Source organism: Metarhizium robertsii, assembly GCF_000187425.2.
Source record: "Metarhizium robertsii ARSEF 23 chromosome Unknown MAA_Scf_4, whole genome shotgun sequence".
NCBI lineage: Eukaryota > Fungi > Ascomycota > Sordariomycetes > Hypocreales > Clavicipitaceae > Metarhizium > Metarhizium robertsii.
In genome coordinates this window covers 999,671-1,025,670 of record NW_011942182.1, presented here as the reverse complement: position 1 = coordinate 1,025,670, position 26,000 = coordinate 999,671, and the positions used below count along the sequence as shown (strand labels likewise).

Below are 26,000 nucleotides of genomic sequence, written 5' to 3'. Positions count from 1 at the left end.
GAGCTCTATATAAGGGAGCCATTGAGGCTTTGTCCTTTTTTTACTGTTACTAAGAAAAGTAACAGCAATAGCAATACACCAACACAGCCATCCCGTCAACATGGTCCGCTTTAACTTCATCTCTTGTCAGTACTGACGTGAAATGCTTCCGATGTACTCAGCTACTTCGGTAGCACAGTTGCCCTGGCTGCCCAAGGTCTGCAGGCCGCTCTTAGCCGGCCGAGAAACCAGCTTGAACCTCTGACCAGAGACGTCAGTCAGCCCGCCCAGGACGCACATTATACGGCCCAACAGATTGTCGACGACGGCGAGGACAACTTCAACAAGGGCAAGAATGAAGGTGTTGGTGACGAACTGTTACACGGATGACACGTTGCCATGAAGGCACGAGCCGAGCCTTGAACCCGACGATAGTTACACAAGGGCTCTGATCACGAGACCTAGGGCAAGGTCCCTCACCGCCTCTTGATATAAATAAAGGTCTTCCGGCCTCAAAGCCTCAAGGAAAACCAAGGACCTTTGATATCAAAGCAAAGTATTAGCTGAATATGAACACTGTTCCAAGTCCCTGCACACAAGGCCCTTGTCACACGAACCTCCGCCCACCAAGAGCCAAGATGCGGCACCAACTCAATAAATAGACATGCCGCGTCCATTTCGGCCTGTTACAAAGGGTAGATTTCTGAGAAGCACAGGTTTGAAGTTGCTAGCTGGATTTCAAGCCTGGTCAAGTAGACGCTATAGTTCAATCACGTTTGTGGGATCAACCGAAGCCTCGAAGCCGTAACAATCTAGCCGGTGACTCGCTACACATAAACATTCCTATATAAGCTTTTGGTGTGTGTGACAAGGGCCTTGTGTGGAGGGACTTGGGACGGTGTTCATATTCAGCCAATACTTTGCTTTGATATCAAAGGTCCTTGGTTTTCCTCAAGGCCTTGAGGGACCAAAGGCCTCTCTAAATACAAGCAGTCGGTGAGGGATTTTACCCCAGGTCCCGTGACCGTAGGCCTTGTGTAACACGTCCATTCCCGTGTACCACCATCGTATGATTGTAATTTGTGCTTCAAAGCGTCCCCAGCACCAGACTATCAGCGAGGGGAGACGCATAGGCAGTCGAGCCCCCACAGAAGTGGCCATGTGTATATATTGCTCGTATTATCATTTGACCTGAGAGGGAAACAACAAACAACTTGATGTATGTATATATATATATATATTCGATGCAGTCCTCCTCGGCGGCGTTTTACCAAAGCCACCAAGCGGCATCCCTCCCCTCACACCAAAATGGTCCCCTCGACAACCCTCTTCAGCATCGTCGCCATGCTCGCCGCAGCCAGTGCGCAGGCAAGCTCGTCCTGGAAACCGGCCAAGAACCAACTCTGCTTCGGCCGCCAGAGCTGCCACTACGCATCAGACGGGGTACGCCAGCACCATGCGCACGCACGACAAAGTCGGCTTGTGGGCGGACACTAACGCGGCAGGCAAATAAACGGCAGGGCAACCTCATGTCGCACATCTTCCCCGACGAAATCTGTATCCAGGGGGAAATCAACCCCGAAAGCTGGGTAGATAGGATCCCCAAGTGCGGCTGGCCGGGCTGCCGGCTTCCTCCGCGTCACGCCGCCGCCATGGCTCGGCATTTTGTGGACAGGACCCTGCCAAGCCTCGGCGCCTCGTGCCGCCCGTTATACATGTGTACTCCGTACGGAGTAGCGCATAAATAATTGACAATTTGAATTGATTCAATCTTGGCCCATCCAGTCGGTGCTAGTGGGTCTCCGTGCTGCATTCCAGGCCGTGCAAGTAACGCCTAGCATTCAAACGTTCATGCCCACGCCTCCCTCGTACGGCATCATATTTCTCAATGCACAAAGCTCCTTGAACCAGCAGCTCGTCATGGCCCTTGCCGTCTTCCCACCAGTCCAACTACAGCAAGTCAGATTATCAGATACGTCGTCAACTCCATCTATTGCAGCCAATTCTATACAAGGCGTCAAACCCACCGCAGTACGAGGCAATATGTACATGTGCGCATAAACCAATTCCCAAGACGTAACATCATGACCTTGCACCAGTCTCCGATACCTCGTGTACAACTCATTTAGCACTTTTATCCACCGGTTTCCCAGACAAAAGCTGAGACAAAACAAAATGAGTGACATCCTCATCCGCCCAGTAGCTCATGTGCGACGCAATCGTGTTGATCGGATTAAAGTCCAAGGCGCTCCTGCATGGGCGTTAGCACGATACTCATCGGGCGCCATCGACGACACACTTACTCCTGAATGCTATAGTCAACACGGCCGTTTCTGTTCAGCGCCCGCACCTTGGCCTCCTCTACCCGCAGCTTACGAGCCTTGCGTGACTCGTCATTAACATGAGCCATCTCCTCGTCCGGATACACCATGTCGTGCCGCTTCTGGAACGTCGAATACAGCGTCTCCAGCTCGTCGTCAATGAGTGTCACCGAATTGCCATTGTCGCTCACACGACGTCCTCTGGCCGCCGCTTCAGCCAGCTGCCTCTTTCTTTCATCCGATAGTTCCGCCGCTTCCTGACTGCCAGTCGCCTCGCTCTTCTGGTCCCCATGGTGCTCCTCCGCAGCAAGACGCGCAACCTCCTCGTTGGTAATGCCAAGACTGCGGTTGAGTATGTTGCTTGCGATGCCGGCGCTTAGACTCGACCACAGGTCGCTGACGCTCTGGCCGACTTTGGCTCCGATGCCTGTTAAGCCCTGCGGCGCGACATTGCCAAAGATTCCCTTCTTGGTGTACGGAAGGGCTTGCGGTTTCAGTGACGCCATGGCAGGGGAAATCAGCGGCTCCATTCTGTAGCTAATGGGATCGGATGGATGGAAGATGTTGAAGAGCTGCTCCGCTTTGGGCGATGACACCGACATGGGCAGACCGCTGATTGGAGAAATGCCATCCATGCCTGTACCTGCAGGCGCTGTCAGGAACGGATCATCAGTGTATTCGGGATTCATCGGGCTTTCTGAGGGCAAGCTATTTGGCGAATGGCGGCCAGCAATAGTCCTGGCAACCGTTAGTGTCTGTCCAGCACCTCTTTACAACAAGCCATGCGACCTACCTCCCCTTCAGCATTTGAAACAAGCCAACAGGAGACCCGAGGCAGAAGAAATCAGAGGCGTCGAAATTGAACTCCAGCTCCTCGTCCTTTGGCCTGATTTCAGGTCGGTTGTGCGAGGGCCAGAATCGGAGCGGGTGGCGAGTTTCACCAGGATGCCTCTCCCTCTGACGGCAGAGAACGTCAAAGAAGATGGCAGATCCCAATGAGTGACCCATGAGGTGCACTTTCCCTTTAAACTCTGGGTTTCTCTCTCGGAAGAGTTTCAGAATTCGATTAGTCTCTGCCACAACAACCCTGGAAATCTCTTCCCTGTACGAGCTTTGATAGAGTAAAACATCGAGCGCGAGGTCCGAAATTAGGGATCTGGCAAAGGCAACCCCTTCCACGGTTATGTCTTCGAGTGAAGGGTCTGGTTGGTAATCAGTATACGATCTCTCAACAGCATCCAATCGGAAATCTCACAGCTATCATCCTCATCTGTAGCATCGCCTAGATCGTGCTCGGCTTTTTTCTGCTGTTGCCTGGGAAACTCAATCAAGTGTCTCCAGCACACAGGAAGAACTTGCACTCTGCAGTTCCCGGGCCCAGCACCAAGCTCAGAGTTGAGTGCCTTCAAGTCTGCTGAGTTGCTGTACACAGACTTGGTAGTCTTGCGCAAGATGTTGACATCGTGAACAAAGTTTAAACTTTCCATGCTGTTGGGTAGTAAAAGTTAGCAAGCCATGCAACATGTAACTCAGCAAGCAACGTACCGCAAACCTAGTCTTTGTCCGATGCCATGAGTTACAAGAACTAAATGCTCAATTTCACGCCCCTGAGCCTCGCCATCCTGTGCATTGTAGTCGTCTTCTATTTCCTGCTCGTCGCGTTTTCTGATTTGTTCCTCGGTTTCTTCGGCGGTACGCCCTTCGCTCTCAATAAGGGAAGACAATTGCCGCTGCAGCTTTGCCTCCCGTTCCTGGGTCTCCTTCTTTACAACTTGGCTATATCCCAAGTCCTCTAACGAATCTCGCGTGGCCGGAGGAGCTGATCTTCTCTTCAGCAGTTTCTGCTGTCGTTCGTCTAGGCCCGGAATATCGGGATTTTCTGCCACAGGCTTCGTCTCCTCCTTGTCCTTGGATTTTTTAGGCTCAGAATACCCTCTAATCAATTTGACACCGCTCATGTAGCCACCACCAGCGAACCGTTCATACACCGAGGCAGCTACCCATGAGAGCATGCCATCGGTAGTCATCCAAGCGGTTTTTGAGTCCTCATATGTAGCGACATTGTTCATATAAGCACCAAATAGACGATATGTTGGTGGTGGTTGCGGCGCCTGGGTGGTACCCGCCGGTGGCTTTTGCATGCTGGCTGTAGCTGTCGGGGACGTTTGGTCCGCCGTTGCGTGAGGTTTATCTGTTTTGGCAGACCCTGCAGTGTCCTTTACTTCAGACTTGCTTCGGGCCCGACCTGTGATTACCGTCAGCATGATTCAATACCCAATACCTTTATCCACTGCATACCAGGAAACAGCCACGGTTTCGTTTTCAAGTAGCCCTGCTTTGATTAGGACACATGCCACTCGACCTCCAATTAGTGTGAACACCTACCTCTTCTAGCTGAGCTGCAAGGTTCTCTTCGCAAGGTCTCAAACCCGAGCCCTCCTGGAAGAACCAAGTGCCACGTCGTACTGGCCACAATCGTCAGCACAAATGTTCCATACCACAAGTTCAACATGTTTCCAACCTTCATAAATTGGCCCTAACCAGTACACCGGCGCGAGTTCCCTCTCTTCAATGTCAAGATCAAACAGGTAGTCCTCGTTGACAGGAACCCGGGTATGGCCCCGATATGAGTCGTCAAGAGTGTCAGATTTATCCGACTTGGGTCGTTTTGAGGGCCTATTTTGAGAATCTCTGAGAGCGTCATGTTTTTCCTCTACCGCCTCCAAAAGCTTCTGATAGCGTGCTTCCGTCCTCCGCGAGTCAGACTCGGAGAATGGGGTAAACTTCTTCGGCCGAACAGGCGGTTTTGCTTCCTTGTCCTCCTTCTTCGGTCCCTTGATCAGCTTCGGTTTCCGTTTCGGCACCTGAGTCACGTCAGCCCCGAGACTTCATCCAAGCATTCGCATACCTACATCGGCCGCATGAAACCATTGCACATTTAGTGGCGGACAATCCTTGGGATACGTCCGGAAGCTCTGCCCATAGAATGGCGTTATTGCATGGTCGGCCGGAGCCGCTGCCTTGGGCGTAGCAGTCCCATCAGCCACGGCGGCCTTCCCTTCGTCCTTTTTGTTCTCCGGCGCGGGCGTCGCCGTGCGACTGCTCGACCACGGGTAGATGACGTCGACCGCAGAGCTCAAGTAGGACTTTTCAGGTTTCTTATCGCCCGGTGCGGGAGGCATTTTCGGCGGGCGGGCCCCAAAGGACAGCCATGCGACGGGGTGTACGGTTTTCGCGGCAGCAAGAGGAAAACCAAGAGGCTGCTGGTGCTGGTACTGCGAGCGCAAGGCGCACCTGGCTCCAATGCGTAGCGCCGACGTCGTGAAGCTTGCCGCCCGAGAACGGGTCTGGCTGGGGCTGCGAGAGGCTGGCTGATACGCGCGCAAACTAGGACGACGGAGACCGTTGGGCGGTTTGAGCGTATTCCGAGGTCGAAAGGCGGTAAGGAAGCTTGTGGTGAAGCATTATTGACACATGTCTGGTCTGTCCTGACTGGCCAGTTGGACGACGTCACTGGGTCGGTACCTGCTTTTCGAGCTGGCATGTGCTTGGATCTGCGAGTCGCGACATCCAAAAAAGGCGAGTGGGTCCTCGACTCCTGAGCAGTCTATTGGTCGTGCATTTGCATGTAAGTCATGGTTGGTTTGAAACATGCTATTATATTATATTTTATAATCTTTTCATCACAGTTTATAGCACCCTTTATATCTATGTGTTCTTTACGCCATGAGTAGTAAGACATGCGATGGAATCAGGTTCGACGTCAAAGTTGAGACACAAACAGACGTTTTGCAGGGAAACTAATCCTTTCTCAAATACTACTATAGTACCCGCACAAAGTACAACAGCTATAATCGTCTTGAATTCACAACCCCGTCCCCAACAACCCCAATAATGTATACCTAGGTAGTTTTCTTCAAGCCCCCTTAGCCCAGCCAAGGCGGTTCTTGCCATCATCATAGACGACAAACGAAGCCTTGAGAGCAACATCGCCGAAGATGCTAATCTCACCCAGCCACTCAGGGATGGTACCGATGCCCAGAATTCCGCCCTGGCAGATAGTCGGGTCTTCCGAAGTGGGCGCGTAGTTGATAAACTCGCCCGGGATAGTAAACTTGGCGTCCTCGATGCCAAACGTAAAGTCGGGCAGCTTGGCATCGCAGGGGAAATTGTAGGCCTTCGAGTCGAGGAAGCCGCCCTGGGTCGTGACGCCTTTCACCCCAGACCAGTACGCATCAGACACTCTATTCGGAAGATAGACCGCCGTGGAGCCAGTGTCCGCGGTCCCCGTGATGCTGAGCTTCTCGAAGCTGCCACTGCCGACTTGGTACCCGCTGGCTTTGAACAGACGGTGGCCCAAATCATCCGTAAAAGCAGGCGTGTAAGTAATATCGCCAGTGTATTGTGCCTTGTCAATGTATCCAAAGTTGTATGACCCATCTGCAAATTGTGTCAAAAAAAAAAAAAAGCACAAATCAGGGGGGGGAGGACGGGGGAAGCAAACATACCAGCCTGGTGTCTGAGTCGCACGGTGAACAGCGGCTCCTTCAGCCGAGGCAAGATGTTGGAAAACCACGTCTTTTGCTTCGTTGGCGACACCGTGTTGCCCTTGTCGTACGCAAGTCCCAGTAGACCAGAGCTGGGCGTGTCCTGCGTGAACTGCTGCGAGACTTGGAGGGCAGACTCTACCACCTGGTTCTGGATTTCAGCACCGCCTATTCGCACTATATCGGTGTACACGTCGCCACTGGAGGTGCTCTTGTCTCCATAGGCAATGCTCCATGTGTACGTGTCCAGCTTCTTGGCTGTAGAGCTGGCCGTGACATTCCACAACGTATGGCCCGTGGACTGGGCAGACGGGGTCTCGGTGCTGAACACCCACAAATCGCTGGAACCCGTGTCAAAGTCCAAGAGCAACTTTTGAGGCGGCGTGCCAATTTCAATCTCTGCAAGGTACTCTCTATCAAACTTGTACGGGGGGGAAGCAACAACGGTCCCGTTGGTGTCCTGGCGGCGCTCAAGGATCCGGGCAACGTCTCCGGATGCCAGCTTTCCGTAGCGCAGCGCCGTGCGAACCAACTCTACTGTCGCATCCGGCTTGAAATCCTGGTTGTATTTCGCCTTGACGCTGAATGTCTCTCCGACAGAGGCTGGCGCAGCAAGTGCAGTGTTTATAGCTGCAAGGAGTGCAGAAGTCTGTAGTGCGGTCTTCATGGTGTAACACAAGCTCTAGTCAAGAGATGAGATGTATTTGATGTCTGGTATTTGTTATACAGCTTCTTCTCAGACTTTGTCCGATGGGTAGCGGGCGAATTTATAGGAAAATCGCAGGCGAGGTTCGACTCCATGTTGGCGAGTACAGCATTGCTTCTTTTCACACGATATGCAACGTCGACTGTGGTAGCTAGCTCTATTGAGCAGGTAAGTATGGCGTATTGATGTTATCCAGTTCTCTCGTCACCTGTATGCCTTGTGTTATCGTAACTATTTAAGTACCTAATCGATCAGGAAGGTGAGCGTGAGATAGGTCGTACATGCGGAACTTGGCCGATTCCAAGCCTGTATACGCGCATTCGCGGCCGGACGCTTGCGCTTGTGCAACTGGGTCAATATAACAACACATCGGTCAAAGCACGACACCACGATGGCAGTGCTTCACCGAGAACCCTGTTGGATCCGTTGCGGAATGACAAGACAAGTGAATATCGCCAAGCAACTGTCCATATACGGTAGATACGCCAGTGCTTGCCTTTGGAGAAATCACATTCATCAGTGAGCCCATCCAGCGTACTCGTGCCAACTCGGCACAAGTCTATATGGAGTCGTGAAAGGTCGAGTAGGGCACTTGTCGGATACGAGGGCCCCATTTTGTGGTTCAATGTCTGGTCACTCTGCGGAGAGTTGAGGCCTTGCGCAACTATATGCCGGCAGAAGGGCCAATAGCGGGCGCCCGTCATTGTGCCATTTTCACTTTGTGCTGGCTCCCTTCTTCACTCGATTAGAACGGAAGCCAAAGGATCGTGACCCGCGTTCCTTGGCGCGTTGAGGTTTGTAATTGCGCACATAAGGCTGGTCCCAAGTTCAAACTAACCAAGTGATCGGCCAATGGCAGTGGGCGAGGCCTGGACCCTCTGCCGAAACTAGCAGGTAGTCGGATACTCGGCTCGATCAGACTAAGACTAGCGAGACAGAGCCGGTGTACTTGCCCAAATTGAACAGTCGGCCATAGTCGTCATTCACACCGCAACATAACGCAACCTCAAGGTCACGGACGAGCCTTTACCGGAAGGTAATGAGAAATACGTGTAGTACATTACATTACGTTACATTGTCAATCTGTCTTTTTTTTTTTTTTAAATGCTCTGTGGTGGTTAGAACTCAGCACGCTCCACTGATCCGTACACAAGATACCCTGTACTTACTAGTTAACATTACCAAATGCAGATGCAAGTGCCCAACATTGAAGCTCAACTTCATCACCACCAGCCCCCAGCAACCAACATCTAGCCAAACATAAACAGCGATCGAACCAGCCCCTCGTCCTCCCGGCCAAGCTCCTCAGAATTCGATCCCTCCAAAAACTCCTCCATGTCCTCCCCCGCCCGCTCCAAATACCACAGCCCAACCCCCATCATCTCATCAAACGCCTCGTCCTCTGCACAGGCATCCTGCGCGTAGTTGATCATGTCGCGCCCACTCAGCAGCAAGGCCGACCGGTAAAGCTGCGAATTCACATCCTCCGCTTCCATCGTGCACTTCAGCCCCGCCCTCTGACGGTACCCCTCGCAAAAGCTCCTGCACAGCCCTCTCACCAACTCGGCCAGCGTCGATTGCCTTGGCCGCCGGCGCGCGCTCACCAGGCGACAGTGCAGAATGGACAGAAACTCGGATACATCCCCATTGACGCCCCTGCCGTCTCGCGTGGCAAACTCCCAGTCGATAACAACCGGCCGGAGGTTGTCGTCTTCGCGCAGCGGCAGCATAATGTTCCCAAAGTTAAAGTCGCCGTGTACGAGACACGGGGGGTATGTACACGGCGGGTTTTTGATGTCCCTAACCAGTCGCCGGTAATATACGTCTGCCTTGGGGTTGTTTCCCAAATACGTCGGGAAAACCTCCATGGCGAGATACCACACGACGTCGTCGGTCGACGATTCGGAGAGCACCTCTGCCGCTTTGGGGTGGGATTCAATCGCCAGCAAAGTTTGTCGGCTGTGCATGACGGCAAGCGAATCTCCCAGTATGTTTCCAATGCGTGCCACCTTGTTCTTTGTGTCTGGCGACGGGCCGTCCTCTGCCCAGAGTTCAATGCGCTCCCGGAGATTGACTACTTGGCCAAGATCTTCTAGCAGGAGAATAGATGCCTCGTCGCGCTTGTCTGTGATTAGCAAGTCTGCTTCTGTCCCCTCGTCGTGGCGTATGCATTTCGGTACACGCCACGATTCTGGGCTGGCGGCGTGCTCGGCGAGCAGGCCGCCCTCGTTCCAGAGAGTCATCATGACCCGTTCCACCTTTTGACGGTGTAAGGAAAAAGGCTGCAGATTGCCGTCATCTTCGAAGAATGGGCTCGCATGCTTCAGTATGACGGATTGTGGTCCAGCTTCGCCTGATGTTTTTCTGGCGCGCAGTGTAGCGTTGATGGAACCGTGGGGGGTGCGTGCTGCTTCCCAGCGAGTATTTTGGTAGACGGATTCTAGATATCTTGCGTAATTGGGCTTGTCCATCATGGAAGCAGTGCCAGTTCAATGGGCCGTATTTGAGAGAAATGGGACTATAAGAAGAAGCAGGCAAATTGTCATGGTAATGGTGGGGAGAGATCGACTCAGATAAATGGCCACCCTTCAGCATGGTTATTATATCAAGTTGCCCGACTATAAAAGTACACTTAAATATTTGATAGAAACAAGCAACCTTTTCTTTTCTCCGTGTCTTATTTCCGGATTCGAGTATGAGTCTTTATGATATCAGTCTGATCCATTTTCGCTGGTTGCCGTGTGAGTCACAGCGTACATGCAGCCCAATTTCATTTGTCAATATGACCGAATAGGGAAGCTCGAACGGGTGTGATCAAGACGGGGGGCAGCTGTTAGTATTAGAAAAACTACATCTGCGTTTAACTGCTTTTTCATCAGACACAGAAAATACCTCTACCGTTGTATACAGCTTGATCTTAGTACAAGAATATTAGCTCTCAATCTCTGTCGTCTAGGCTAGGTTTGAACTTGTCAACTATCTTCTCGCTGATTCTCTTGTTAAACATATAAACCCATTCACATGCTTCACGTGCTACGACCTCTGTCCTAGCATCTATAAGCTTTCGAACAACAAAGGGGATGGTGCCAGTTCTGCAGTCATTGACCTATTAAACCCACCCAAGAGCCAAACCTCTCCTTCTGAGCCATCAATTATGCCACCCGCCTTAGCTCTAAACAAACTGTTTCAGACTAACAATCCTATTGATTTCACAGCCGAAATGAACTTACAAGAAAGTACAGTGAATCTTTTGCTAATATCTACCTAGGTACAAATTAGCTCATCACAACGCTTTCGGGACGTCTTGGTACTATGCTCCCCCCCCTTGAAGCATTCATAACAGGTCTTAAATATGCTTTTTGACCTTGACTAATCACTCATCTTGCCTCTATACTGTTTCAGAGATTAAACAAGGTGCCCACACTCTGGCTTGCATCTTCCGCGTCAGCCTCCAAACGCCATTTTTGCCTGTGCCTTACGCCCATTCCCGACGCCACGTTGTATATCCGTTTTCATCGTTGCCCGTTCTCTTCATCTGTCGTCAATAAGAACCAGATAGCTGGGTGTCGGCCACCTCTGCTCCCTCGGCCACCTGCCAGCCTGTCAACTCCCCGGCCCACGTGTCTTTCCATTCACTCTCTTCGTTACTGTAGTCTTGGTTCCGTCATTCGTAGCATTTCTCATATACGCTGTATGGCCGTCACTCAAGGACTCAAAACACCTGCATCAAGCAACGCCGACCACACCTCTGGATTCTGCTGGGCAATAGTCTCCGCCACCCGGCCCTGGGAATCCCTCAGGCAGCGAACATCCCCATCGGCATCCACATTGATGCGTCCCAATCCGACACCCTCGGCCATCTGTCGGACCAGAGGAGGGAAAGCATCCGTAGAAATCCTAGACGACAGCCACAACAACGTCCACACAATCTCGTCCTGCCTATTCTCAATAGCCAAATGAAGCCCGCTCTTCATTCCTGCCAAGGGGTCCTGGTAGCGAATAATACTTCCAGCATCCGCGCCCTGGTCACTCGCGTCTCTCAATAAGTCGATGACGCCAGCAATGTCCCCCTCGGCGCACATGACGTGGAATGCCCTCGCAGGGCGCGCCTCGGGGTGAGCCTGAATATACGCTTCTTCGGTAATTGAAGCCATGATGTCAAGGTCCTTTTGTACGCCGCCCTCATTGCTGTACTGGGCCAGGATAGCGGCGGCGGAAGCCTCGCGGAACTGAGTCGTCGAAGAGGCGCCGGCCTGGTTTCTCGGCAGATATGTGTCACAGCTGGGGCATTTCAGAGATGTAGCTACCGTGGACGCTTCCTCCATGAGGCATTCCCTGCCCCGATGGTCAGTCGTGTTGGGAAACGAAAGCACTCGGGATGGTGCGCGGGCTTACCAGTGGAAGTGGCATCCGCAGCCGAGCTCCAAATCATCGGGGACAGTCTCTGCGGTTTCAGTGTCGTCATTGTCCGCGTCGTCGTCCAGCCGGAGAACGAGCGGCTCGTTGCAAACTTTGCAGGCTGACATTGTTGAAAGGAGCACTGAAGTGCTGAGAGCTGTGTTTCAAGGGTCTCTGAAACGTTGGACTGAACAGTAAGTGGTGTCGAGGTATTTTTAGAACAATCCAAAAATCCAACCGGCGGGGTGATCTGCTTAATAGTTCGCGTCCTAATCGATATGGCTAGCTTTGGATAGAATTTGTCCGTTTTTGGACGCGACGGAGTCGTGTCGAGGTTCAACTAAATTTTTTAATTTTTTTTTTGCATCCAAGATTCCGACAAGTTGCTCAAGTGACGTCGATAAAAGTGGATTCGACATTAAGGGTCCAGCGACAACAATTCAACCCCCAATTTTTAACATCAAGCGCGGGCGACACACCGTGCACGCATATACATGGTCGTACCAGCCTGGTATTTAGTATTTTCATTTACTCCGTACTCTTGTCATGCCTCTGCTGCCGCGCCATCCGTAATGTGCATCTTCCATGTCTGGCTATTTCCGCAAATTACTCCGCAGGGTGTTCCGCAAGAAGGCTAAACCTCGTCGCCGTCAACAGCCGCGTCCAGCTATACAACCGCGGCCCATTCCACATCTTCCACTTCCAGTCCTCACAGCGGAGGATGGCATTTTTGAAAAGCTGACCGTCTCAGGAACAAAATACGGCTTGTTTCATTGTCTGCCTCTGGAAATCCGTCGCATCATTCTCGCTGAAGCGTTCGGCTACCGCACCATCCACATTGACCTGGCCTTTGACCACCCGCTGGTAAGACGGCCGAGTCTCACAGCTTCAACCAGCAGCTCGCCAGACGACGCTCGACACTGTGGCCTCGGAATCAAATTAGTCCCGGACACGAGTCAGCCGAGGCGTTGGCAATGGTTCGGCTGCGTATGCCACCGACGCGCAGAGTGGACGGCCGCAGAGCGCGAGAAAAACTGGTGGAACCTTGGTAGCACGATTGGGCTACATGACGACGAATGTATCAAAGGCACCGTCTGCTGGTGCAATACAGGAACGCAACAAGGTACTGGGAGCGACTCGTGCTTCATTGGCATCATGGGTTGGCTCCTGTCATGTCGCAGTGCTTGCGCCGAGGGCCTCGAGGCTCTCTTCTCGACTAGCACATTTCACATTTCCAGCTTGGACCTACTGCTTCACCTGCCCGAGTTGATATACCCTCGCTTCCTGCGGCAAATTACCAGCCTTGAGCTTCTCTGGGGCGATCACGAACGTTTCCTCGACCAACATCCCCTGGCCCAAGAGCTGTGGAATCCATCGGCCGCGGAGCACGATGAGGACAGGATACTGCGTAAGTTGTGTCGAGGCATCTCGGAAGCGTGCCCAAACGTTCAAAAACTACACGTCTGCATACAATTCTGGGTGGTACCATCCGGAGACGAACATCCCGAACAGGACCGTCTTCCATATTTTCAGCGCAACGTCTTGGGCCCCATCGAAGACATGCTGCGCGGTCTTGGGCCTAGAGATGAATTCAATGTGACTATTCCGGGCGGAGTATGGCTTATGCTCTTTCACGATGAGTACGCTTTGCGAGGACACGAGCTTGTGTGTGATTTGGATACTCCAGTCACTGGACGCTTTCAAAAGTCGTTGCGGGGAAGCGGATCGGATGATGAAGAGCTCAGCTATTGGATATGCAGTGGTTGGAATGATAGACTGTTGCTGATGCCCTCGCATTACTCGGAGTATGATAGATTTTGGGGCAGGCCACTGGCCTAAGATGAATCATGATGACTTGAGTCTGTAGAAAGAAGGCAGTGACTGATATTGCTAGTAAAAGCCCAAATATCGTGTGCGCCTAGTCCATCAAACACTTGGCTTGGATGTCGCAACTGTCTGGTGGGAACAGAGCTATTAATCTTATAGTTGCGGGTAGGCATAATGATGCTGACTAAAATATCGGTTGACCCTTGGCGTCAACAGGGTGCAAGCAACGTGTAACCTCGTCATGTTACGCTGATGCAATGAGGTGCGTCACAATGTTTGCTTCTGCCTGGGCCAGTCTCTGGCTCTGCCACTCATTGCATAGCCTCTGACATCTGGGACCTCCGAGCCCCGTCGCCTGCCAAGGCCAGGCCATACCTGCCGCCTGACAGGGCCGAAAGGGCGAACCGCGGGCTGTAAAGCGACCAGCTCAGGCACGAAAGACCTGCAAGTGGGGCCATGCTGTGCCGGGAGTACTCAGGTTTACATCATGCCCCGCTTTGCCCACTTGACACACTTGCGCAGCTCCCGCGCATAACTGATGAGCATGCCTTTGTGTCTTTCAGCCATTTGAAGCCTTCCGTCGTCATCGTCACCACGCCATCTTCCCCTGCCTCGTCATCCTCTCCGTTCTCTCCCCTCCTCCTCCCTTTCTCAAAAGAACAACAGGCCTGCCCCCAAAACCCAAGCCGTTGCATTCCTCACATCTTCACTCAGCTTGTCACAGACTACAGGCTTCTTTCTCCCTCCGCGTATTCCGTGGGTTGGCCATCGCAACCCCTCAGCTTAACCCCCACCATGAATGTCCTCCAATTGCGAAAGTGCGTTTTTTTACCAACCCTGCTGTTTCTCTACGCCATTGTATGTTGATGCGCTTTGCTAACCGCCGTCATTGCTGAATCCAGAAAATTCCCCCAGTTGGCAGATGAAATTACCTCGCTCTCTGGCAACTTCCAGCGTCTCGATATCGACGACAAGGGCTACTTGGACGAAGCTACCGCCATCAAGGCCACTCAACAGAGCGAGAATCAGCCATATGATGTGGTGCGACAGGCTCTCAGGGAAGTTGAGCTGGACTCTTCGCGGCGTGTAGAGCTTGAAGATTACCTCGGGGTGCGTCTTGTCCTACCATCCCTACACCCAACCGTCACTCAAATTCCCGTGCTCTGGTTCCATCCCGCCACTCCCAATATTTGCTAATCGCAAGCTCCAGCTCATTACCAAACTTCGCGACTCCTCGCCGGCTCAGAAGCGACTATCCACTGGCCCTCAGCCAGTTAGCCCCAGTGGCGTTGTAGCTCAACGCACTGGCGGGCGCGGACAAGGTCATGTATCCAAGAGCAGCGTCGGCGGCAAGATTCAGGTTCAAGGGTCTAGCGCAAACGTCACCCACACTATCGACGAGGATGAAAGAACCGAATTCACTCGCCACATCAACGCGGTGCTGGATGGTGATGCTGACATTGGCAGCCGGCTTCCCTTCCCCACCGATACCTTCCAAATGTTCGACGAGTGCAAGGATGGCTTGGTCCTGGCCAAGCTGATCAACGATAGTGTGCCTGACACCATCGACGAACGAATCCTCAACATAGCTGGCCGCAAGACCAAGACTCTCAATGCGTTTCAAATGACCGAGAACAACAACCTTGTCATTGAATCCGCCAAGGGTATTGGCTGTTCCGTCGTCAATATTGGTGCTGGAGACATCATTGAGGTCCGTGAGCATCTCATCCTCGGTCTCATCTGGCAGATCATTCGACGCGGTCTTTTGAGTAAAATCGACATCAAACTCCACCCCGAACTGTACCGCCTCCTGAGAAAAGGCGAGGAGCTTGAGAAGTTCCTCCGTCTGCCCCCTGAGCAGATCCTCTTGCGATGGTTTAATTACCACCTCAAGGCCGCTAACTGGCCCAGAAGGTTTGTCCATACCCACCATGTACCTCAACTGGGAATCCTCTAACTCCTATCTCCGTAGTGTGAACAACTTCTCAGATGACATCAAAGATGGCGAAAATTATACCGTCCTCCTCAGCCAGATCGGCCGCGAGTACGGCTGTACGCGCGCGCCCCTCGACACAAGAGACAATCTCCAACGCGCTGAACAAGTCCTTCAGGAAGCTGACAAACTCGGCTGCCGCAAATTCTTGACACCAAAATCTCTTGTTGGCGGTAACTCCAAGCTCAACCTCGCCTTCGTCGCTAACCTCTTCAACAACCACCCTGCTCTCGAACCCATCACAGACGAAGAGAAGGTAAAGGTCAAAGTGGAAGATTTCGACGCCGAGGGCGACCGCGAAGCCCGCGTCTTCACTCTCTGGCTCAACAGTCTTGATGTGCGGCCGCCTGTGGTCTCCTTCTTCAATGATATTGGCAACGGGTATGTCCTGCTTCAAGCCTTCGACAAGATTATCAAAGGCAGCGTGTTTTGGCGTGGTGTGCGCAAACCCAGATCCCTCGACAACGACCCCACCAAAAACAACAGTCCACAGATTGTCAACCCAGACGATGAGGAGTCCGAAAGCGAACATCTGGAGAGAATTCTTGACATGGAGCTTTTCCAGGCTCTCCAGAATACAAATCAAGTGATTGATATTGGTAAAAAGCATGGCATGATCCTCCGAAACACCGAAGGCTCCAATATTACAAGAGGCGATAGAACCCTTACCTTGGGATTCGTATGGCAGCTTATGCGCAAGGACATCAACGTAACGCTAGCCTCGCTCGCTCAGAAGCTTGGGAAAAAGGAAATGACGGACGAGATCATGGTCGACTGGGCCAACAAGATGGCTCACAAGGGCGGCCACGCATCTTCCATACGCAGCTTCAAGGACCGGTCCATCTCATCCGGTGTATTCCTTTTGAATGTGCTGAAGGGCATGGAGAGCAGCTACGTCGATGATGAACTTGTTACGGCTGGCGACAATGATGAGAGGGCCTACATGAATGCCAAGTTGAGCATCAGCATTGCCAGAAAGATGGGAGCGACTATTTGGTTGGTTCCGGAGGATATTTGCCAAGTTCGCTATAAATTGGTGACTTCTTTTGTTGGTAAGTCGAGAATTTCCTCACGTGAAACCTGAGACGCTTGGATTTTGGCTAATAGCATCTAGCTTCTTTGATGGCGACACATGAAAAGTTGTGAGTGTGATTTACCGGGCTACGATGAGCGTGGGATGTGTTTGAGAGAAAAAGCGCAGTTTCAGTAAAAATACATATATTATGCACTAGTTCAATTTCCTATATGTTCTGTACTTTCCATTGCCCAAGACCTTTCCCCCCCGGGAAAAAAAAAGCGCCTTCCATTTGTTGTCCATGCCCAATGAATGCTCCAAATCAAATTTTACAAGATTAGATACAAGCTGCACAGTAGACTTGGGCCCGTGAATATACCCAGCCAAAAAATTAGATTTCCTAGCTTTTTCTGTCCTTTTAGCCATTTTGTACGACTGAGTCGGACCAACTGTAGCTCGTGTTAGCTGTGTAATCAAAATTGAAACAAGACGACAAACCAATACATACAGGTAGCTGACACATTTGCAAAACAAGCAAGTACCCCCTCAATTTATTGAACAAACACCACATGACGAGCTCATGGATGCATGCGGACAAGAAAAAGGTTATCAGAGTGGCAGTATGTTTGTTGACTTTCATGGATGATATCGACGAGTGGTAGACGTGGCGGAGGAGGAAGACGTGTACGGGACGATTCCAGTCGCGTGCGAATTGGTCCCAGGATACTGCACCCGTTAGCTGTGGGTCGAGACGGGGTGTTTATGCTGATAGAGGAACAGATGCAAACATACCGCTATTCCACCAGGCGTCGTAGAAACTGCGGTCAGCAAAATACGTGAGTTCGGCAAGAACGTTGAGGATGGTTTCCCAGATGAGATACCAGACAAGCTGTCGGGTTTTAGTTGCGAACACGAAGAGTACGGGTGAATATGCAACAGGTCACTACATGGAAGTCGGACGTACCAGATACTCCATCATGAATGGGAAGATGAGATCAAGCAAAAGCAGCGGAAATTCTCGAAATCGAGCGGCCAGCGGCAGTCCATTCTCCTTCATCTGCACCGTCTTCATTACCACGGGGTCTGTACAGGAGTTAGACTTGTTGAGGGCGGCTTGAAAGCTTGAAAAGGGGGGGACGCTGTACATATGGAGTACTGTGCCACCTGGTTCATGACAAAAAGCACGCCAACCATGGCGATCAGCTTTTCGGCAACATATTTCCAACTAATTTCTTGAGAGCGCGGGTATTCCAGTTCGTAGACCAGCGTTGGCAGGGGTATCCATTCGTAATGACCCAGGAATGTCAGGTTATTCGGATACGCTTTGTTTGGATCGCTGGCCGTTCCTCTGAGTTCGTCTGCCAATGCATCCACTTCCCACTTGATGATGCGTTCAAATACTGCGATTTGTTCGTCGTTCAGAGGCTCACGCGAGGCAATCGCCTTTGCAATCCTATCAATGTCTGTCTCTTCCGTTTTAGGAATTTGCGACAGGGAATGGCGGCGTTCCATGGCAGTTGGAGGGACTCTGAGGTGGTCGGTTGATAGGCTAGACACCTGTGGCACAGCAGATGATGGTTCCTCGGATGGATGGACAAGGTCGAGTTGCTTCAGTTTGGACAGGAGAAACAGGCGTTCCAAATAGACTGTTGAGAGATGGCCGTTGTAAAAGGCATAGGAGTGCTGCTTCATGAGCATGACAATGCCATGTAGCACGAAAAAGACGGTATGAGTCCACGGCCAGTCACGGACATGGGTCCAGGCGATAATGCCGGTGATGAAGAGGGTCTGCCAGATCTGCCGCTCTGAGTTAGTTGAATGTAGCCTCGGACTTTGTACGTTTGAGGCCATACGTTTTGTATAATCCACCCACTTCGATCCCAATCGACCACGCGGTGGTATACCAACTTCTGAATGAGCCAGCTTACACCGGTGAGTCCACACATGATTCCATCCGAAAGCAGGAGCACAATTACTACCAAGCCTGGTTAGCAAAAACAATAATTTCTTAAAAACGATTTGCCGGCTTGCCCTACCATCCCGATGAAACATGGTCTTCATAATCTCGTTTGACCCCAATGGAGTGCCATGCGCTCTCCAGTTATTCACGGAAATCTTTAGGACAAATAGGGCCACAGCCAGCCAAAAGAGAGTATAGAAGCCATGAAAAGGACTATTTGCGGCGGCCGAATTATGGGGATCAAAGGCCGAAAACTGGTGAGTAAAAAAATGGTCACGGAACTTGCGCTTCTGCTTAGCTGCCTTGTCTGGATGTTTAGCCGTTTCCGAAGTTCGTCGAAGAAGCTCTTGGAGGGCCTGATCGTTTGCAGGATATATTCTTACTCCGCCTGCATCATCGCGAACTATGGTTGAGTCAATTTGTGCAGAGACGAGCCCCTTTCTGCCTATACGCCTCTCGTTCTTTCTCCTCTGCAACAGTTGCGGTTGCTGTTGCTGATGTTGTTGATCCTGGCCCCCGATGGCATATGCTGGGCGTACATTTTCATCGTAATCTTCTTCGCTGGGTGTTTCGGAAGCGGGTCCGGAGCTTTCCAGCGAGACGCCAGCCTCACGGAGAGCTTCGCCGAGAGACCTTGGCTGTGTCTGGCGAGGATGGTGATCCGGGGGGCCGCCGTTGACAGCATCCACATGCCGCGTGGGCGGGGCGCTGAGGGCCCGCTCATCTGGAGTCTGCGTCACGGTACTGTGCATAGCGCCAATCCTCATGATGATCCTCGTCGTTTGGGGGGGGAATGACAGAGAAAGGCGACTGTGCAAAGTTCGACTTTGCGTCAGCGCAACCTAGCGCATTGGAGGCCAGAAAGGGGCCCAGCGTGTATGATTTATCAAAAGTGGGCGTGATGGTAATGCCAGGCAACTTGAGCCCACCTGCAGGTCGTGCCTGCCGATTAGTATTCCAATGTCGGCAGCTGGTCTTGGCTTGTGTCTTGTATGACGTTGCCGTGGTTTGAGGAAGTACGATGCGGAAGCTGCGGGATGTTTCAAAGGCTAAGTTGTGGTAGGCACTCTTGTTCTGAAGTTATGTCGTTAAATATGACGCCGCAATGGTACCAGCAGTGTTGTGGTCTTCGTGGCAGCAGCTTTTTTATATTTCACTCGGAAGGACTGGAAAAACTGCGATGATGTAGGGTCTCATGGTCTAGTGCCTCGTTTAAACATGTACAGTCGGCAGTCGGAGGTTGTGGTATTCTGCGGTGTCCGAGCTGGAGCTTGGGATCCGAGCAACCCGTGAACTTGGCAGGTTGACAGAACCAAAATAACTGGTAGAGTGCTAACTTCAAGCTCCGCACGATCCCGAACCTAACATATATCCCCGATTATTCATAATCCCCGCGAAAACAATCCACGCTCGCGCTGTGGATTATTCGTGTCCGTCGGACTGTTGCATTGTCCGTCTTCCCTGCGTCCAGCCTGTGTAAGTCATGATTCAATGTTGCAAGTTTCGACATCGCCGGTACTCCCAACTTGGAGAGTACTTGACGCTTCTGTGGATCATGTCCGGTTTGGCCGCGAGCGTTTATTCACAAACGGGCAGCAAATCACTGCCCGTAAATGATTTCTACATTTTTAATAACAGAATTTTACAGATGGAAATTTTAAATGATACATTGCATGCCGAAATTCACACTTTCCAACGCCTTTTTTTTTTTTTTTACATTCTCTAACGTGCTTCAATGTTGGCCATTCAATGCACACCCGATGACATCAACTTGACGGGCTTCCGCTGCAAGACTCGGCAACCAGTCAGGCGACACGGCTCCACTTTTCGCCTCGATGATTACGTCAGCAGGCAAAACTTTACAGCCAATCTTGTCGACACTGATACTTTGCTTCACCACTCCGCCAACCACGGCTGAACCATACACTCTGCCAGCCTCATCAGCGGTTGCATCATCATCAACTTCTTCTTCTCCAATTGGCGCATTGTCCAGAACTGTTCCGTCAGTCCTGCAATCCTAGCTCTAGATCTATAGCCCGCTTCTCCAACTGCCTCAACCGCAGCACCCACAGCAATCATGTCTCGCGGCGGCAACACCCTGTACGTTACCGGCTTCAGCCACGGCACCCGCGCTCGCGATCTCGCCTACGAGTTCGAACGGTATGTCAACCACGCTCACGCTCTTCGCCTTCGTTGCCGTCCTCCGTACCTCGCCTCTCCGTCCACCACCCCGTCCTGTCTCGCCGACGAGAGATAGATCCTCCCGGCATCCTGTCCTCTTGCCTAGGCTCGGTGTCGCTCCAGATCAGCCCCCGTCGTCTCGTCGTGCCTTCGTCTTCGTCGCAACCGCCTACCCGCCCCAATTTGTCCCTCCCCATGCTCTCTCCCACCTCTTTCACGTCGGTCGTCGGTATGCTAGCTCGCCTCGAGAAGCGCTCTTCGTTCGGGTCGATATTTAGCCTGCACCTCGGCGCGTGCAAGTGATACGTTTTCTGATATCAGCCCTCGGTGGCCAAGCTCGATATCGAATTTATCAACCAGAGTGTCTAAGCGTACGTTATTCTACTGATGAAATACTGACAAGATGTTACTTTAGCTATGGACGTCTAGTCCGTTGCGATATTCCAGCTCCGAGGTCTTCATCTAGCCGACTGTAAGTTTGACACGGTACTCGTATTTTTGTTTTCTACCACGGCACATATACTTACGTTTTGCGCCAGCTTCGCCTTCGTCGAGTATGAGGATCGACGAGACGCCGATGATGCTTACTATGAGATGCATAACAAGCGTATCGGTCGTGACGATATCCTGAAAATTGAGGTGCGTTTTCCGTCGTGATTGCCTGCGAACAAATACAGGACATTTTTCTAACACGGCGCAGTGGGCCAGAACTCCTCCTTCAGCATCATGGCGATTCGAGTCCGGTCGTGACCGTGACCGTCGCGGTGGTGGTAGCGGCAGCGGCAGCGGCAGTGGTGGCGGCCGATCTCCCCGTCGTGGCCGGTCCCCGTCGCCTCGACGGAGTACACGAGACTACTCTCCGCGCAAGGATGACCGCCGTGACCGTGACCGCGACTACGACCGCGACAGCCGTCGAGATCGCGACCGCTCTCGCAGCCCCGATACTCGGTAAGTCCCAAGTACGTCTATTCAAACATGAAGCTCGAGTGGCTAATTCTTGCCCTGCAGCGACCGCGATCGTGATGCTAAGGACGACCGTGATGATCGCGACCGCCGAGAAAACGGAACCAACGGCGATGACAGAAAAGGTGAGCGCAAACGATGGCGAGTTGCCCTCACGACAATGGACAAGACGCTGACACGACGTAGGCGACGATAGCCCTCCTCCTGCTCGCGACGATGATCTTGATGTGGCTGAGTAGACAGAAACAGCTTGGTAACAAATCAATCCAGCGCCATGATCGGAGTTATTTTGTCGGGTATTTTGATGGCATCCTTATTCCCTGATGTCTGCGCACCGCGACACGATTGTTATCCATTCCCCCGTTTTCCCCACTCATGGTTCTGTATTGTTCTAGTTCCCAATCGGTCGATCGAGACGGAAATATAGCGTCGTAGAAAACTTGGCGAGCTGTGGCATACTGGTAATGCCACCCACAAGATGCTTGTTCGGCTTTAAAAAAAAAAAAGTAGGGACAAGGCCGAGGCTCAAAAGCACATCTCAGGCTAGTTAGAAAGTGATTTGTACGGATAGGCTTATACTTGACATTGAATTTAATTGACCAGGCTACAACAAATAATCTGTGTTGGATGCGAATGGTGTACTACTACGATGCAGTAGTTGATTCCGTCCGCGGGAGATCAACTGATCTGGCGTTGCGGCCGTGAAAGCTGCCTTGCTCGCATTTACGATAGTGTGATGGGTTGTAAATTGGAAGTACGAGGTTGGAATGTCGTCTCAGCAATCACGGCCTCGTCTGAAACAGTAGTGGCACCAAACACTATCGATAGTCACACGGACATCCCGAGAGAGGGCCGGGAGCTCGCTCGCTTGACGATTTCCTAAGATGGACAACTACTACCACTCCGTATGTACTGGCCGAGATGAGGGTCTGGTGTCGGCCAGGGCAGACGTTGGTGCTGGCCCAGGATTCCATTGGTTTGGCGGGCGCATGTATAAAAATGAGGCGAACGGACAGAGTGTAGAAGGGAGCTCGGATGTGAACTGACCCAGTGTTTCCAGGTCTTGGAGCATCAATTGTGGTTATTTCGCGGCAATGCTAATGGCTTTGCTTTACTCGATATAAAAGATAAACTGAGGGGCTCGGTTGATGCGAGCTCGGCTGATGCTGGCTCACTGGCTCGCTGGCACAAGCTGAGTCCGTGACTGGTCCAGGCCCTTCAATGTTCGCTCATCGAGGTGACAGCCCTGTGGATCGTTTCTAGAGCTGGCGCTTGGCTTTCAGCGTTGCTGACATGTCAACAGCGTGTCAACTGGCTTGTTTGTCCCCCATTTAGAGACACGCATTGTCTTGCGTGTTGGCTTTGGCTATGAGGCTCAGACATGTTGGTGCAGGTGATGCTCAGTCTCAGTGCTGGCTGACCGGGTCCACTTCCAGCGGCACCTGGGCTCTCCAACGCAGCCGTTGACTGTGCAGACTGGTCTGGTCAATGCAATATTGCTCAACTGGCCCGTAAATGTCCACTAATAGCCACGAGCACGCAACATAGCCGCTACAACTGTAATCTGCCAAGCCTAGTGCTCACGCCTGGCCCGCCAATCCCTCAGCCTCCTTCCTGGCCCTCCCTTCCCGCGTCTACCACGACGCCTCGACAACCCGGACTTTGATGACTCTTCCCATTCTTTTTCCCCTGTCGACTGCCCTCGGTATTCTTCATCAACATACCTGCACCCAAGCGCGAAGACAGGATTTCTTTGCAACCTGGTCCGCAGAGCTTTAACCCGGACATTTCATCGCCACCAGCATCGCAGCATCGGCGCATAGCTCACCGTCCGCGGAATCAAAAGTAGCTGTACCCCGTATCCACCACTCACGAGAACCAACACACTCGACGATACCCGCTTCTCGCACTCTCCACTCTACCACGGCAGAAAACCCCAACGAGGCGGCTTGTCCTCCTTGAAATTCATAGCATGCTGTCGATGCCCTCATCTTCAAGATCATAGCGACCTGCTTTCTGCTGCTATTTCACATCGTCCTCGCAGCGCTCGACTGTCCAAGCTCCACCACCGTCGCTCCCTCCGAAACGTGACCCATCTGGGATCTTGACCCAACGGAAACTCATCGCCTCGGAAGCGTTCCCCCTCTCCTTGATCGCAGTCGATGCCAGCTTGCCAGGCGATACGGGGGATTCAGGCTCAGTGATTTGGGGAAGGGTCTTTGATACCCAATTGGGTTTGGCAACAACTCGATTTTGCAGCCGCTTTCGATTTTCTTCTCAAAGGGTCATTCCTTGGCCATTGCCTGTGTCACACAATGTCTGCGGTGAAGGGATCTCAGTTGCAATCGCCGTCACCGGCTCCGCTGAACCCCCAGATGCAGCCTTCCGACACCGGCCTTGCCCGACCGCAGGCCGTCCCTGCTCCTGATCGATTTGCCGGGTTCAAGGAGAAGATCTCACAGCCTGTTGTCGCAGCGTTTTGCGCGGGCGGTATTGCCGGTGCCGTCTCGAGAACAGTCGTCTCGCCGCTCGAGCGGTTAAAAATCCTGTTGCAAATACAGAGCGTAGGTCGGGATGCCTACAAGTTGTCTGTTGGACAGGCGCTGGCAAAGATGTGGAAGGAGGAAGGGTGGAGGGGCTTCATGCGCGGGAATGGAACGAATTGCATTCGCATCGTGCCTTATTCTGCTGTGCAATTTAGCAGCTATAACTTTTACAAACGGGTAAGCAGTTGTTATGGCGGCTACAGGGAATAGATGGACATAGTCGGTGAATGCTAACACGTTTCGGGGCGGCAGAATATCTTCGAATCGTATCCAGGACAAGAGCTGTCTCCCTTTACCCGTCTGATTTGTGGTGGTATTGCCGGCATTACCTCCGTCTTTTTCACATACCCACTTGACATCGTTCGAACGAGACTTTCTATTCAGACGGCCAGCTTTGCAGAGTTGGGATCAAAACCTGCACATATGCCTGGCATGTGGGCCACCATGGCTCAGATGTACAGGACCGAGGGTGGTATGAAAGCATTGTATCGTGGCATTATCCCGACTGTTGCTGGTGTTGCTCCATATGTACGTACTTGCACGAACCCCTTAAACTTGTCGCATGCAGAGCACTAAACCAGTGTGTGAAGGTCGGTCTAAACTTCATGGTCTATGAATCTGTCAGAAAATACTTAACCTATGATGGGGAACAAAATCCCAGCGCATCAAGAAAACTATTGGCAGGTGCCGTCTCCGGAGCTGTTGCTCAAACATTCACCTATCCATTGTACGTCGAATCCAATGCGCTGTATTACAAGTGGCCACGCATAGCTAACTCAGTCAGTGACGTCCTTCGACGACGTTTCCAAATCAACACTATGTCCGGCATGGGATACCAATACAAGGGCGTTTTTGACGCCATCCGAGTCATTGTCGGCCAAGAAGGCATCCGCGGCCTCTACAAAGGCATCGTGCCCAACTTGCTCAAGGTTGCTCCCAGCATGGCCTCGAGCTGGCTGAGTTTCGAAATGACACGCGACTTCCTGACTGGCCTAAAACCAGAAGTGAGCCAACAGGCCTTGTAATAAAGCATGTACAAACTAAGACCTTTGGAGAACGAAAACAAAACACCAGGGGAAATGCATTCACATGGGTGCGGTCTCATACATATATATCCATCCCTTTTATTTCAACCATTCCATCTTGCCTTGGCCCCTACATTGTCCAAATTTTTATTATTTTGGTTGTTCACTTTGTTCAGTATATTCACACTTTTTGACCCGAACCCTTTTGTTGAGCTGGCATTTTGTTTTGGGCGGATGTTTCATGTTAGAAGAAAAGCTGCTGGGATCATGGGTAAAATCACATGGGGGATAAAGATGGCTATTTGCGGCTGAAAAAAAAAAACAAGACTCAGACTCGATCTAGATATCTAGACCGAAGGCCCGTAAGGGAAACCATGATGGCAGGGGGTTATGCGAGTACGGGCAGAATCCGACGTGGATAGACGGAGCCTGGAATAGACGAGCAACCTGCTCATGCGATGACATCGATAAATGCTGCCCGTTAGCTTCATGTGTGTCCGGGTGATGTAAGGTCACTGAGAAGAATCGGAGTCCGTCTT

The 26,000-nt window shown here is 51.9% G+C and overlaps 10 protein-coding genes across 10 annotated transcripts; 5 read left to right on the top strand and 5 right to left on the bottom strand.

Annotated features, from left to right (window-relative positions):
- Positions 1 to 1,287: 1,287 nt before the first annotated feature.
- On the top strand, positions 1,288 to 1,476 carry MAA_11067 (uncharacterized protein; the record flags this gene model as incomplete). Its single annotated transcript, XM_011413033.1, has 1 exon — positions 1,288 to 1,476. The coding sequence occupies one exon, from the start codon at positions 1,288 to 1,290 to the stop codon at positions 1,474 to 1,476; it is 189 nt and encodes a 62-aa protein (XP_011411335.1).
- Positions 1,477 to 2,100: 624 nt separating this feature from the next.
- On the bottom strand, positions 2,101 to 5,482 carry MAA_08225 (DDHD domain-containing protein; the record flags this gene model as incomplete). The annotated part of the gene is made up of 9 exons (XM_007826223.1): positions 2,101 to 2,230; positions 2,283 to 3,038; positions 3,094 to 3,502; positions 3,556 to 3,788; positions 3,846 to 4,545; positions 4,599 to 4,632; positions 4,686 to 4,765; positions 4,822 to 5,164; positions 5,213 to 5,482. 9 exons carry the CDS (start codon positions 5,480 to 5,482, stop codon positions 2,101 to 2,103), a joined length of 2,955 nt encoding a protein of 984 aa, XP_007824414.1.
- Positions 5,483 to 6,216: 734 nt separating this feature from the next.
- Positions 6,217 to 7,514, bottom strand: MAA_08226 (Peptidase aspartic, active site protein; the record flags this gene model as incomplete). Its single annotated transcript, XM_007826224.1, has 2 exons — positions 6,217 to 6,740; positions 6,809 to 7,514. 2 exons carry the CDS (start codon positions 7,512 to 7,514, stop codon positions 6,217 to 6,219), a joined length of 1,230 nt encoding a protein of 409 aa, XP_007824415.1.
- Positions 7,515 to 8,803: 1,289 nt separating this feature from the next.
- MAA_08227 (Protein kinase-like protein) lies at positions 8,804 to 10,024 on the bottom strand (the record flags this gene model as incomplete). Its single annotated transcript, XM_007826225.1, has 1 exon — positions 8,804 to 10,024. One exon carries the CDS (start codon positions 10,022 to 10,024, stop codon positions 8,804 to 8,806), a length of 1,221 nt encoding a protein of 406 aa, XP_007824416.1.
- A 1,233-nt stretch (positions 10,025 to 11,257) lies between these two features.
- MAA_08228 (zinc finger domain-containing protein) lies at positions 11,258 to 12,079 on the bottom strand (the record flags this gene model as incomplete). The annotated part of the gene is made up of 2 exons (XM_007826226.1): positions 11,258 to 11,888; positions 11,949 to 12,079. The coding sequence occupies 2 exons, from the start codon at positions 12,077 to 12,079 to the stop codon at positions 11,258 to 11,260; spliced, it is 762 nt and encodes a 253-aa protein (XP_007824417.1).
- Positions 12,080 to 12,536: 457 nt separating this feature from the next.
- Positions 12,537 to 13,790, top strand: MAA_08229 (uncharacterized protein; the record flags this gene model as incomplete). The annotated part of the gene is made up of 1 exon (XM_007826227.1): positions 12,537 to 13,790. The coding sequence occupies one exon, from the start codon at positions 12,537 to 12,539 to the stop codon at positions 13,788 to 13,790; it is 1,254 nt and encodes a 417-aa protein (XP_007824418.1).
- A 783-nt stretch (positions 13,791 to 14,573) lies between these two features.
- MAA_08230 (fimbrin) lies at positions 14,574 to 16,907 on the top strand (the record flags this gene model as incomplete). The annotated part of the gene is made up of 5 exons (XM_007826228.2): positions 14,574 to 14,596; positions 14,681 to 14,888; positions 14,989 to 15,692; positions 15,751 to 16,823; positions 16,879 to 16,907. 5 exons carry the CDS (start codon positions 14,574 to 14,576, stop codon positions 16,905 to 16,907), a joined length of 2,037 nt encoding a protein of 678 aa, XP_007824419.2.
- A 639-nt stretch (positions 16,908 to 17,546) lies between these two features.
- Positions 17,547 to 19,513, bottom strand: MAA_08231 (MBOAT family protein; the record flags this gene model as incomplete). The annotated part of the gene is made up of 5 exons (XM_007826229.2): positions 17,547 to 17,675; positions 17,751 to 17,869; positions 17,932 to 18,583; positions 18,640 to 18,761; positions 18,823 to 19,513. 5 exons carry the CDS (start codon positions 19,511 to 19,513, stop codon positions 17,547 to 17,549), a joined length of 1,713 nt encoding a protein of 570 aa, XP_007824420.2.
- Positions 19,514 to 20,823: 1,310 nt separating this feature from the next.
- Positions 20,824 to 22,129, top strand: MAA_08232 (RNA-binding domain-containing protein; the record flags this gene model as incomplete). The annotated part of the gene is made up of 7 exons (XM_007826230.2): positions 20,824 to 20,906; positions 21,034 to 21,156; positions 21,343 to 21,399; positions 21,467 to 21,566; positions 21,628 to 21,875; positions 21,936 to 22,015; positions 22,077 to 22,129. 7 exons carry the CDS (start codon positions 20,824 to 20,826, stop codon positions 22,127 to 22,129), a joined length of 744 nt encoding a protein of 247 aa, XP_007824421.2.
- Positions 22,130 to 24,205: 2,076 nt separating this feature from the next.
- MAA_08233 (mitochondrial carrier) lies at positions 24,206 to 25,461 on the top strand (the record flags this gene model as incomplete). The annotated part of the gene is made up of 4 exons (XM_007826231.2): positions 24,206 to 24,613; positions 24,689 to 24,964; positions 25,027 to 25,163; positions 25,221 to 25,461. The coding sequence occupies 4 exons, from the start codon at positions 24,206 to 24,208 to the stop codon at positions 25,459 to 25,461; spliced, it is 1,062 nt and encodes a 353-aa protein (XP_007824422.2).
- Between the last annotated feature and the right edge of the window lie 539 nt (positions 25,462 to 26,000).